Raw genomic sequence first — 14440 nt, forward strand, 5'->3', positions numbered from 1 at the left:
ACAGACGGATTCATTCAACATTCAAATCAGCCTTGTTTAGTCAGGTTGACCTGCATCCTGGAGCGTTTCCCCTATGAAATTGGATTGGACCAATCACAGGAAGTGTGTCAGTTTGTAGGTTGAAGCACGTTTTCTTTTCTTGCTTTGGTGAACTTGTGTTGTCTTTGCACGTTACAAAGTGAAGGGCTTGGGGTAAAACGGCAAACCTATCTGGACGTCTGGCGGCAGAGCGTTGTCGCCATAATGTCTGCATTATTAATTAGTGGCTGTATTCACAGACGTGTGTGTGCATGAATGTTGGCTGTTCTGTATGTCTGTTCAGAGCCAGAATGAACATGTACCAAACCTGATGGTGCTCAGAGATGAAGAAACTATGAGAGGTTACTTTTCCCCTCCGACCATGGGACCTTTTATGTTTGATTTGTGCTGCTGTTCTCGGTTCATCTGTTTCGGATACATTAAGAGGGAAAATTTAAAAAGAGAAGCGGTCTGGCGAGATGAAATTTCCTTCCATCAGCCGACGACTGCTGAGTCAAATGCAGCAGATGGTTGGCGGAAGGGGTTTAACACGAGCATAATAGCTGCTGTGAGTCTGCGATTAGTCAGGAATTGAAGAGGTTTATGCACCTGATGGTCCCGATAATCTGTTGGTAATTCCAGCACAGAAGGTGGAAATACTGTGACTGAATCCCACAATCACATCAAACAGCCTTACATCAGGTAGAAGAGCCTACTTGGGGGCGCGCGGCTGTAACCAGCCGCAGAATGAGGCTCGGTGGGTGAAATCACTTGTCGAAAAACCACAATAACACATGATTGGCCAGCTCCGCGGTGCAGCATATTGTTTACACGAGAGAAAAACTCACTGACGGCATTCCAACTGTAACGTGGCTGCAAGAACACCCACGCCGTTCGTTTAACAAAGAGAGGGGGAGCCAGGTCAACTTTCAACGACAGAATGTTTACGTCGAATATTTTAAAAGAAAATAATAAAAGCATGTATTGTTTACAACAGCCTGTTCTTGCTGATGTTGGAGTTTGCTGCAGACAAACACCCCTCCACACACACACACACCCCCCCACCCCAACTGGAGTTCATGCAACTGTTGAATCGTGCACTGCAGCTTTGCCAAGATGGCGGCAGGGAGAGGGGGCAGACTTCTACTGTTGCACATTGTCTTTTTCAAGCAGCTCTAAATGTATCAAAGAGGAATGTACATGTTTAACCCTTTCTATTCCACAGTAACCTTAGTGCTCTGTGTCGTTGTTCGTATGTTCGATCCTGAGCTCTTTATTCTGACACACGTATGTGGGAATAGAGAGAGGTTAAATTCACAGCCCAGGAGCAAAATTGCGGCTATCTAAACCTAATTCAAACACTGGGGCTAAAATTCTGTGTGTTTTCTTTTCAGTTATCGGTTATATGCACTCGTGGAAGCTCCTCACTTGACTTGAGACTCATGGCTCAGTAGTTCAGGGATGGAACACCATGTTTCTGTGTTTTTTAGGCTGCATTGGGCTGTCTGACCTTCTCCTGCATGCCCCCACCTCCTTTCCACCTTTCTGTTGGTCAGTGACTGCCTCTACATGGACTCTGACTTCCTTCGAAATAAGAAAATAATGAATGTGTGTAAATTAAAGTACGTAAAAATCGAATATTCCCTTCGACAGCAGAGGCTACCATGACCACGTTACACGCCTGTGGCGTCCTACATCTACGTTTCCCTCCAGCATTGGACCTGAAATGACACTGAGCTTCATGATCTTTAGCGCTGTGATCAATGAGCTCCGGCTGCAGCTTTCACCCACAGTCCTGCTGTGCGCTGCTTCTCATTTGTCACAAGACTCGCTGGAAGGCGTCATTTGATCATTGCCATCTATGACCTTTATTCAAGTTGTGCTGGCGTGGTGTTATTTGCATCATCTTCATCAGGTGCATTCATGTTTCAGTCCATGTCAAACATATTCATGAACAGCTCCATTTGTTACAGGTCGTTGTAGCTCAGAGTTTTTATCCGGATTTTAACTTCCTAATTGCAGATTGTGGATGTTGATACATTGGCCCTAATGTGCAATTAACAGATTATTTATCCCTCTTGAGCTCTTTTTAATTAACTATTGAGCCATTACATTTCCTTTTAAAACGCTCCTGCCATTTTGAAGTGTTCAGTGTAAGCCCCTTTAGCCACATTGACTTCTTGGTGAGGTGGCTGTGAAACCGCCACGTCAATATGTTCCTCGACACAACAGTGATCCTTCTCTCTCTCTAATGATGAATATATAACTGCAACAACTGATGTGATTTTGTAATCTGTCTCTGCCTTTGTATGCAAGCTCAATATTATGGGGAAAAAATCCTAAACTGCATGCGTATGTTCTTGGTTTTGTCATGGGATGACTTTGCCTAATGTTTGATACTGTTTTCTGTATTTAAAAAAAAGGAAAAAAACGAAATACACAACTGTGGATGCTCCAAGATTCTGCTCTACGTCAGTCTTTCTTCTGGACAACATTTTGTACCTTTGGACACTATCGCATTGCCTGTTTGGCTGCTGTATTGAGTATCTGGAAGCGTGACTTGATGTGAATTAAAATCTCTCCTTTATTGTTTTCCTTCCTTTTTAACAATGCCTGGGTCATTCTGCTGCTTTATCAAATATGTGAATGTCTTCATTTATGATGTAGTGTGACATCAAACTGTCAGACGGTGCATTTTTGTTGTTGTAGTTTGTCAAATCCTCGGCTACTGGACTTGGTAGTTTGTTTCACTGCTCATTTTGCACCTCATAACTGCTGGACTGTCAAAGGCAGGCAAGCACAAGACAGATGCTCTTAGAGAGGTGCGTTCAGGGTTCGGATGATTTTTCCTTCGTGCCGAGGAGAAGGGAACATGAACTGCCATCTACTGATTCACTATCCAGTGGTTGTTGTCAGCCTCCTAAACAGAACTTTATATCACATTTACTCTTGTTATTACAACATTAAAATGTATCTTACGTCTCCATGTTTTACAGAAATATGCAATATCAACAATTTATTCTCCTCTCTAACTGGAGAGCAACAACGTCAAGTACCTACTGATTGAGTCCTCTTCCTGTAATAGTGTACTAAATATCTTTGGTTTGTGGTCCAACAAAGATGTTTCATTGATGCATTATTTGACGCTGTTTTCAGAAAAGCAGGCGTTTTTCGACAGCTAAAGAAAATATATTTACCATTTGCATTCACAGAGAATGAAGCCAAGTGAATCCTGACGTGAAGAATTCATGGACTCACTCCCCAGTTTTATAACATGCTGATTTTAAGAAGTAAACTAATTACACATAAACACAGATGACGACTGATTACTTCAACCAGTAGTCACCAGGTTGAAGACTGGTCACACTGAGGGTTTTTTGAGCCACACATCCTCTGAACAAACGTAACAAAAGACATTTTCCAGAAGGAGAAATAAGAGAAAATTCAATCCAAGGCCTGTTTGTGTCTCAGCAGCGCGATCTAACCAGATCACACATCTCTTATGGCATGGAGCCATCATTTCCCGCCCTTAAAAACAGAATAATTGAGTCAGAAACTTATGGTTGACGTAGGTGAGTACTGTGAGTGTATATGATCTCAACGTCTCACTCTGACTCATTCCCATTCAAATCCCATCTGCATTGTTTTCATGGTGATAATTCCACATAAAGACTTTTCAGGCTTTACCTCTCTGCTGTTTTGTGTGCAAAGAACCAAACATACTGTATGCGCAGCTCTGCCTCGAACTGGGGGAACAAAAGATAATCAATTCACTGGGCGACAGCCTAATTCAACCTCCATCTCCTAATACGAGACAGTTCAGTTCAGCAGCCTGAACGCTCGCCTCAAATGACCAGCAACAAATAACAGAGAACGGCAGCTTGTTTTCACGTTTCTTCTGTTTATCACTGTGCCTTTTTACGAGAGAAAGACAAGTGAACAATAGGAATAATGTGATAACATATGGCCGATGACTCATGCAGGTATTCCTAAATTTAAACACGCTGCTGCTTACATATAGCAATCATCTTAATAACACTGCCCCCCCGTAACAGAATCAATCTTGATTCATAGTTGCAGTTATATAACCTGCCTATTGAGGTAATAGGCTTTCGTATTTTGTGCTCTTGAAGGAGAACAAAGTCCATTCATCCACGGAGAACAGTGTTTGCTCAGATCACAGTGGTGTGTACTGGTGAAGAGAGGCACTTCTAAGGCGAGGCTGAGCTCTGCCAACAACTTGGTTGTTCTCCGGATTTCATGTAGGTCACGGGACTCGGGATTACAGCTTACCCCTGGCGATATGTAAAATGGAGGGCCACTGCCTCAAACTACAAGCAAGCAGACGCACAAACTCCTCCTTAATATGGAGCTTTGACCAAACAGTTCCTGGGGAAGACGCACGCATTAGGAACAGAGAGCAAAGCGACGTAGTTCCATTGCATGAATATTTTCATCACACACACGGTTCATACATTGAGTTCCCGAAGAAAGTCTGGTCCAATGTTAGAATGTTTTTGTCAGTGTAACAGAATGAAATACGGAAACAGACTTATACTCAGATATACAGAAATGTGTTATTGCACGTACGTATATTGCACACATAGATGAACGGCAGATTACACATTTCTCCCGTCAAATTTGATATGAAAGGATAAAAAAAGTGACGTTATACAGCGAGGGTACATTCAACATACAAACTCTCTTGTCATTGCAGATGCAAAATATTACGCAGTTAATGTTGTTGTTGTTCAGTGCCCTTGCACAGCAACCCATTTGTTCTCCAGTCAGAAGATTAGCTGAACCGTCATTGTGTCACATGGGAGGTAGCTTTTTTCCCGTTCTAATTGCTTGACACTGTGTTCTCAATTATCTCTTTGTTGTGCTAGAAGAGTTCCTCTCTTTGTTTGCATCATTAATATTTTCGCTGTACACCGCAACAACTGATTGTTCTTGCAATTAAGAGTGTTGGCGGTGAATGCTGGCGCCACAGGCCTTTGGCCAGGGACCACGGTGGTTCCAAGAAGTAGGAATACACTCATCTGGGGACTCCTTTAAGACATTCAAATGAAATTCAGACGCATCGCCAATGAGGCTGTGAACAGGGATTAGAAATATGATGAATGAATATATGAATATTTTAAATGTTCATATTGCAGTAGTCAACCACAACCAGAATTAAAGGTACTAATAACAGCACCCATGGGGATTTTGAGTGAAAGGTAGGGATTTAAGGTGGGTGCAAAGCTTGGTCAAAACAGCACAATGTGAAAGAGAGGCCATGCTAGATAGACATTTTCTGTATCTGTGTCAGGTGGGTTTCACTCATGCCACGCCCCCTACAGGAATCAGGAAGAATCTGGAAATTAGAACTATGCTTTATTGTTTCAAAACAAATTAATTGAATTAAATATTGGAACTGTACTTCTACTATCTGTGTCCCAGCTTTGATGCTTATTAATCCCCTGTTTCCTTTCAAATCCATTTTATGCGTAGTGTTGAAAGTGCACCTGCACAGACAAATACACGGTGCAACTACATCTCCCATCATGCTCCGGTGCTTCACAGACCCGCCCCCTTCGTTTGAATGGCAAGTTGTTTGTTTCACTCTCGGACCAGCTGCTAACTATTCCAGTCCAAGAGCAAACATGGGTACCAGAGCCTCAGCTCTCCCACTGAACTAAGCTGACAAGCTTCCGGAAGCTGCATACAAACGCGTATCCGCTTTGGCCTCGGCTCTTCAAAATAAAATACGTAAAAGAAAAATGCAACAGAACTATGATTTTTTAAAATTATTTTTACTTTGGGAATCTGCAAACTCAGGTCACTATAAATTATTAAGATATTGAATGTATTTGTTAAGACACTGCCCTACTGTATTGCTGTTGTGTCATGTCATCAGCCATTTTGTTTTCTTGAGCATTTTTACTGTTGTACACATTACGGAAGAATTCTTTGTTCTGGTCTTTCTGTCTATTAGCAAAGTTACAAAAAGCACTACTTAGCTGTTTGAACAATGATATTATAACAATATAAAGGTGAACTATATAAAAATTGGCAGAATACCGACATCTAGTGGGGTCGCATTGGAATTGCAACACAAAAAAAACCACAGAAGCCGGGGTGCCAACTGCGTCAAGTGATCAGTATCCATGTCAAGTTGTGCATCTTACAAGATAACTACCAATTCCAACTAATCAATACACACATTAAAACAGCCACCTATCACTAGCCTGCTATCATCCATTCTTTGTATACTGCCCGCTTTGGATTCTCTCCGATTCGTGTGATGATTTGACAAACATCCGACGGAACTTCACAGAATGTTCATGCTCGTCTATGAGACCTGCGTAAATACAAATAGCTGCAATACATCGACACAAGTAACGTTGTTGAAGAGGGATTTGGCGGACAGGTAACGTTAGCTAAGTTAGCTAGCGAGTTAGCTTCTTACCGATCGAGGAGAAAAGTCGCCACTTCCGCGTGCGTTTTGATGCCAAGGAAATCCTGTCAATGAGTCCATCTAGCATCTGCTCCTCCAATACTGACTCTGGTTTTTGTTCTCCTCTGGTCATTCTGCCTCTGTGATTCATAACTCTTACAGACTCCTTCTGCGTCGAGCACAGAGACCGGATCTGGCAGCTCACAATGGACGAATCGCTATCAGCTTGTACATGGAAACATGAACACACTGTCGGGCCCGTAAAAAATATGTGAAATCTTTTTTTTTTTTTCAGGAAAAGCTACACTTTCGTCCTGTGCCCCATTAAACGCACTGTGGACTTATCATTATTTTTTTAAAATATAGCTTTTAATACAAATAATCCATACCCCACATATAATAGTGAATGGTTTGCGTCATAAAATGTTTGCAACCTACTTTTTAAAACTTTTGAAACTTGTTTTAAGTTTTAGTATGCAGGGCCCGCACAATGCATACTTGTAAGTTTTTTTGTTTTGTTTTTGTTTTTTTGCGATTGACATGGGCCTACAGAAATAGATAATGTGTACTTTTGGTGATCCGTGTAAAACCGGAATTAAGCTGCTGTACAAAAAAAATAGTGTCTTGTCCGAAAACGAAGCAAAGAAACCCTCCAAATATTCCGTTTTCTAAAACGCCTTTATTTTGAAACTTCGAACCAGAAGTGTGTGTAATTCCGTTGCACACTTGAAGCAGGTCTCTTTTTTTTACCTCTTTGATTTCTTCTTCATTCCACCCTGCCTCTCTCTTTCTTTCTCTATTTAAGACGACTCGTTCTGTCGTGCGTGTGTGCGAATGCGTGTATTTATTTATTTATGCATCTTGTTTGAAAGTACTTTTACATTTTGTAGCCGCTCCTCAAATGAGAAGACGTAAAAGATGGAGCTTCACATTTTAGAGCACAGCTTGAAAGTGGCGAGTATAGAAAAAGAGGGGATTCAGATTTGCACGCACGGATTAATAAAACTCGCCTTCTTGGCCTCCAAAACAAGGTACGTGATAAATATGTACGAATCGTGTGTTTCTTACGAGCTACACAGCGTAGCTAAGTGCTTAGCTTGTCATCTGTAATTTAGCTAGTTCCTGTGCTGTTAGCCGGCTAACGTTGGCAGCACGTCAGTGTTTTCTCTCACACACCGGTTTACAGGCCGAACCTGCTTGTGTTTTGTCTTTTTGTAGCTTTGTACCATAGCTGGGGCGTGCGTGTGCGCGCGTGCACGTGCAGCAGCAGCCTGTTTTCCTTTTTTTTTCATTAGAGCAGCCAAACTGGAAAGAGGGGGGGGGTGCATTTAAATCCTGTCCCATTGCAGTGGATTTGATGTGAAACAGCCCCCAGCAGAGCCAACAGGCCTTGTCCACTTGGTATGATCACCACAGTCCATTCCTGTGTGTGTAAGCAGGTTGAACTGGTTAACTCACCACAGCACAAAGGACTTTTCTGTGCCCCATTTTTCAAGAAATGTCATTTTAGTTGGGGATGTGTGATATGTCATTGCACCAGTTCCAATGTGGTTTACATTTCTTGTAGCTTAGAGATGTTGCTGTAACTCATTATAATTTGTGATTCTTCAATCTCTATCTCAAAGTTTGAACTACATTGTGTTCCATCAGCCCGTCACTGGTCGTGCTTATCAACAATCTGCAAAACTATTGTAATTTTTGCTGAAGTGTTGCACTCCCCCCCCCCACACACACACACACACACTAATCTCACTGTTGCATCAATCTGGGTTCGATGTCCGTGACATGTGAACTGCAGCATATGCACATACAACATTCTGCCGCCGTGGCGTTCACCAAAGGGACACCAGGCATACTGCCACCATCTGCGTGACGGAGGTGAAAGCAGGATTCAGCTGGGAAGAAAACACTCCAGTGTGTGTGTTCGCCCACTGAAGTGTGTTGTTGCTCAAACGACACACTTCAGTTACTGTAGGAGTAGCCGGTTGTAGGTGGTGACACAGAAGCAGCGAATGAATGTTGCGATCCTGAATCTGTGTTGTGACATGTTGACATGCTGGAACCGACTTCTTCTCTTTCTGCTGACTGTGGTGACATGATCATCAGCATCATCCTAGTAGAATACTGTGAACCACATGGGGTGTCTTAGCATGGCTACAAACGACAAAATAAGATATTTGAGGGCAAAAGATTTTAACAAACCATTTTATTGTATGTTTTCTTTTGTTCATCATTTTTGTTAGTTTGCAGTGATTCGTTGCGTCATGCTTGATGTCAATGGGGGGAGAAAGGACAGTACAATAGCGCTCATTATGATATAATCATGATTCAAGGATTATTATCACCATCATCATTGAATGGTACAGGCTTTTTCACCATGACCATGAACAGCTGATGTAACGCCGAGAGGAGATGCTGCTGCTCCCACAGAGCTCGTCCTGTTTTTCACTCGCTCTTTTTCTCACCTTACTGACAAATATGAAGTGCATTCAGCCGCCGGCCTGTGAAGAATGGAAAATGCTATTCTCACAAGCGTGTTGTGTGCTTTTGCCCTGCTTGCTTTTCTCCTTAACAGCATTTTAAAGCCCATTTTAATGACTATTTGTGGCTTTATCAGCATTTTTGTTTCCAGGTTAAATCACTTACGCAACCATCGTTGTTTAGGAAGTGTTCCAAGTCTTGGGGTTGTGCTTATTATAACTGGAAACTCTTGAATTAAGTGGTAATATGTTCTTACCTCGTTGTGCAGTTAAAACCAAATGGTTCTGGGGTCAGGACTCTCCAAAACAGATCAGAATCCTCAGGGAGCACATTAATGGAGATGAACTTCATAAGACTTATCACATTTGTGATTTAAAGAAGAGGCATCTGCATTTAAGAGATGACTGATGGTTATCCTTGTATTTGTGCTAGTTTATTCAAAGGGGATCTGATAAAACATGACATTTAACTCCGGCCTTTGTCAGTGCATATTTAATAGCGCTGGTATTTGTATGTTGTGGGTATTTGAGGCTGACGCTGGAAGCGGAGCAGCACTGTGATTTATTGACGCATAAAGCAATAAAGACGACGTTTCCTTGGATAGCTGCAGTCTTGTGCTCGTCCGTCGCTCCCTTTCTCCAAACAGGCTATTTGACGTGTGTTAGGAACGCTTCGTTGAGCGGCAGACCTGACGTGAGACGTGATTTATGAAGCTCAGCTCTGTGCGGGCCGGTGTCCCAAACGCTGTTTTGACCCGTCCTCCTCTTTTCTGTTTCCCCCGCTCAGATGCAAGTTTTTCAGTTTGACAGAGACTCCGGAGGACTACACCATTATCGTCGACGAGGAGGGCTTCAAAGGTGGGCCTCGCCGTGTCGGTCTTTAAAGTCACCGTGGCAACCACAGATCGGGCAGAGGCGGGGTGGTGTGTGTGTGTGTGGGGGGGGGGGGTATGGGGGGGTTGTTGGCAGTGTGTAATCGCTGATTCTCTCCGGTAGCACGTAGCCTGAGCTGCCGGTGTTTGAGCACACACACTCATGATGGACGTACGGCCAAACTGCCACAGGCTGAGTGGGTGAATCCATGTCATTGCACACCCTTTTCCAGGGTGACTCTCCCCGGTTACCGTGGAGACCACAGGCTATTTGTTGCATAATTGGAGCAGGTATTTTCTGCCAGTGGCTGCGTCAGCGTACTGCCGTTGGAGCTGTTTTTGTGGAAGAAGACTTGTGCAAACTTTTTGCTTTCTGAAGTAAATTCAGTTTGCACAGAGTTTCGATCCACTCCCTGTAAAATGAACCTTCTAAATCAGGTGTGTCTGACTCCAGTCCTGTAGGGCTGCTATGTCACCCTCCTCCTATACGCCTGATTCAAATCAGCAGCCCGTTACCAGGCCTCACCAGAACTTCACAGAGACTGATTCAGGCGAGGTAGGAGCAGGCTGACATCTAAAACCTGCAGGATAGCGGCCCCCCCAGGGCCCGCAGTTGACACCCCTGTTCTGAATGCAAATCGGCCTCAGCCAGCCCCACTGGCAGGAAGGCTTGATTTACAGCGTGTTCCGGAACAGTTCATTAAATACCGTGGTCTCTCACTCTGTTATGGATAGATCATCAACTACGTCCCATTATTTTCACTTTACATAAATGGAAGGTAGATGGTCATACGAATTCAAAACGGGTCTGATTTATTTTTGCTTGTGTCCGTTTGTCCCAACTGATGCGTGTGATTCCTTCTTTAAAAGCCAACGACTACTCCTGCGACCGTGTTTGTGTCCCTTTGCAGAGCTGCCAGAATCGGAGCACATCAGCGTTGCTGATGCGACATGGTTGGCCCTCAACGTGGTGTCTGGGGGCGGCAACGCCTCCAACTCGCAGCCCATCGGCGTCACCAAAATAGCAAAATCAGTCATCGCGCCACTGGCCGACCACAACATTTCTGTTTTCATGCTGTCAACGTATCAGACCGACTTCATTCTGGTGAGTGGGCATCATCGTCTCGTCTCTGACATCCTGTTTGTCTCGTCACAGCTCATGTCAAACTGTTTTTCTATGACACCCACAGTTGATACCGGCATGCCTTCTCCTCAAAACACAGATTTTCTCATGCTCCTCTGAATGTCAGGGTCTTTGTTTTCCAGCTGTTAAATGTTGATTCTGGATGGTTGGATTTCAGATCAGCAGGGGCTCTCTGTCCGGCTGTGACATCAAGTTTGTGTGTCTTTCACACACAGCCGTGGTCATTTTTCAGCAATTCAGTTTCTTTGTGGAGGCTTTCTTTATGCCCAGATGTCACTAAGAAAAAAGGAAGCAACTAGAAGCATTGTTAGTTCCACCAATGAGGCAGTGGAACTTAACAACAAGAAGATACAGTGTCCATAAAAATGCGGCTGCTGCGCTTTTTGGATCAAAGGAGTGGAGCCGACAATTTGATGCAGCTCACAGCGAGCGTCTCTTTGTATCCACAATGACACGGCAAAACAATGAGGGTACCATCCTCATCCGCTCTTCCTTTGATTCTTGAAGAAATCCTCTCATACCAACGCGTCTCTGGCCACAGGGCGTCTTTTTATGTCTTGCTTTGGTGGATTAAGAAATCTGGCCGAGCAGCGCCGAGCATGTTTGTGATATTGGAGGGAAGAGAAAAATGTGTGTCGATGTTGGTAATCTGCTGGTTGTTACATAAAGAGGATCAGCCACTCAGCCTCCTGCTGGAATTCCAGGTATCACACACACAACACACACACACGGCTGTTCCTGTCTCAACATCCTAATTATCGGTGAATCCGATCAAAAGAGCACCGGTTTTCTGTCTGTCGTCATCTCGGCGTGTCGGACTGCATCATCTAATCTGTGAGCAGAGATGGAGACGGACCGACCTGCACTGTGATTCCTTCCAGATTCATTCCAGAGTTCATGTTAGATAACTGACTGCACTTATAGATGGCGGCGTAAGCCACTCAGAGCTGTTTTGAGCACACAGGTGACGAACACACTCGCTGGCCACTTTGAGAGGTACATCTGCACAATTTCATGAAATTCATACAGGTGCAGCTCAATAAATAAGAATATCATCAAATAGTAGATTTTTGGGTTTTTTTTTTGTTTTTTTCCAGTAAATCTATTGAAAAAGTGAAACACACCTTTTATATGTAGATTCATCACACACAGATTTCAAATGCTTAGTTTTTTTCATTTGGATGATTTTAATTTAGGGCTAACGGAAAACCAAATTATAATCCTCAAAACTGAATGAAATAAACACTTGTAATATATCGGTCCTTCATCATTAGTGTTTATTTCTTTTCATTTTGATGATTAATTAATTCTAATTTATTTATGTGTGATATATTAGAGTTTTAATTATATACATGTATTTATTGTCATATGATTTTGAATAGTATGTTGTTGTTTTTTTATAATGATTATAACTTATAATCGATTAAAATCTTTTTCTATTCTAGTTGATTGAGATGTATCTATATACACATACACGGCAGACAGAGGTTACCTACTTCCATTTTAGAGTTATAGCTGCATTACCTCAGCTCCAGCGATGATAAAATCCTAGACTGAAGAAAAACAAAAAAAAAAACAGAGTTTCTGATTTTTCACTGAAGACTGTCAACAGAGGAGTGAGCAGAGACCGTCACTGACATCTCCCTCCCCGTGCCGTCCTCAGGTTCGAGAGCGAGACCTGCCGATGGTCATGCACACGCTGTCGTCTGAATTCACTTTGCTTCGGGTGGTCAACGGAGAGACGGTTGCTGCTCACGATCTGGGGGTCACCAACGGCTTTGTCAAGCCCAAACTTGGTAATAAACGCTGTTTCATTTGCATCATCCTTGTTCCTAGTTTGAACGAGTATTTAATCAAACAGGTCAATGAGTAGAGTCGTGGGTTTTGACTGGCTGGTAGGTCGCCGGTGCATGAGACACTGGTGTGAGACTACAAACTAATTTGAACTGTGAAAGATGCGTCACCTGCTCAACTAAAGCCATCTGTACGCTCAGTGTTGCCATGCCAACGCAGCCTCTGAGCCCTACATTCCTTCCCTGTCTCTCTCCAGTGCCGCGCCCCATCATTCACCCGTTATCTAGTCCCAGCAACATGTTCTGTGTGACCAGCCTGGACCCAGACACACTTCCCTCTGTAGCCACCCTGCTCATGGACGTCATGTTCTACTCCGGAGGGTGAGCAACTCGTCGTGACTGACGTGTCCAAGATAGTTTGTTGTCCTTCACGTGAACATAGGGTCACAGTAAGTTGAATGTTCCATGTGAAGAGGATCAGGGCCCTGGTGGCCATCGTCAGACATTAGGTCTGTTCGATGTGGCCGGTAACAGCTTTGGTCCCACCTCCCCCTGCAGGCCGAAGGAGTCCGGAGCATCCGGCGAGGACAACGAGTCACATCCGCTTCTTCTCCTTCTCCCTGATCGAAGGCTACATCTCTCTGGTCATGGACGAACAGACGACTCAAAGGTTGGGGGGGGCAGTGATCAGTGGTGATGACGCACTGCTGTGTCAGAACATCTGGAACCCTTAGAAGATGTTTGAGGCTGTTTGTGTGTGTGGGCGGGTGGGGAGGGGGGGGGGTGGTGTGCTTAAGTCACAATGGGTTTCATTCTGACTCATTTCTCCTCGACTGCACGTCGCTTTCTGACAACACGCTCTGGTTGAATGAGCAGTTGAATGAGAATTGGAAGTGGGGCAGGAATAGTTAAAAGGTGCTTTTTCTTTCATTCTGATCAGTATGTCATCGTTTATTCGTCCTCTCCTAGGTTTCCAAACAACGTCCTCTTCACCAGCGCTTCGGGCGAGCTCTGGAAAATGGTTCGAATTGGAGGACAACCGCTGGGATTTGGTGAGTTTTAGCTGGCAGAGATAATAGATAGGACAATAGGTAGATAATAAGTAGACATAATACGACTGCCAATCGTCTGTACAGTGTGTTCATGTCAACAGGTTTTTAATAGGTAATGATTCAAGACATAGATCATAATAATGGTTCTGAATAGTAGTAATGATGAATCGGTGGATTCATCGTTCCTTTGGTCGACTGTTTGTTTCAGACGAGTGTGGCATCGTGGCTCAAATATCTGAACCTCTGGCGACAGCGGACATTCCAGCCTACTACATTAGTACCTTCAAGTTTGATCACGCCCTGGTGAGAGAGGGACCCTCCTGACTGAAAATCCATGTGCTTCCTATTAGGAACGCTTCAAATCCTCTGTGTCTTCTCCAGGTCCCTGAAGAAAACATCCAAAGTGTGATCGGAGCTCTGAGGACCGAGAGCGCAGCGTCGTGAAGGAAACTGTGACTAAACGTTTGTTTATCATTTCCAAAAAGTGCCAAGAGCTTATTAGCGGACTACTGCGGCTCCAAACACAGGGTGTGCTTTGGATGCCTTCGTTACTTCTGACCCCTGACCCCCTCCCTCGGCACGTGAGGCCCTCTGCCTGCTCTGGTAGTTGTTGCTTTAGTTTACCTGACTGAGTAGATT

At 43.8% G+C, this 14440-nt stretch overlaps 1 protein-coding gene across 1 annotated transcript; it reads left to right on the forward strand.

Moving 5' to 3' along the window:
- Window positions 1-7378: 7378 nt before the first annotated feature.
- On the forward strand, window positions 7379-14245 carry LOC144741855 (cytosolic arginine sensor for mTORC1 subunit 2-like). Its single transcript, XM_078624349.1, is given in 10 exon segments — window positions 7379-7491; window positions 9728-9798; window positions 10724-10917; window positions 12620-12752; window positions 13007-13130; window positions 13308-13338; window positions 13340-13419; window positions 13719-13801; window positions 14010-14104; window positions 14183-14245. Coding segments are annotated over 10 exon segments (987 nt in total).
- The last annotated feature ends 195 nt before the right edge of the window (window positions 14246-14440 follow it).

Source organism: Lampetra planeri, unplaced genomic scaffold (assembly GCF_965212315.1).
Source record: "Lampetra planeri unplaced genomic scaffold, kcLamPlan1.2.h2 scaffold_743, whole genome shotgun sequence".
NCBI classification, from domain to species: domain Eukaryota; kingdom Metazoa; phylum Chordata; class Hyperoartia; order Petromyzontiformes; family Petromyzontidae; genus Lampetra; species Lampetra planeri.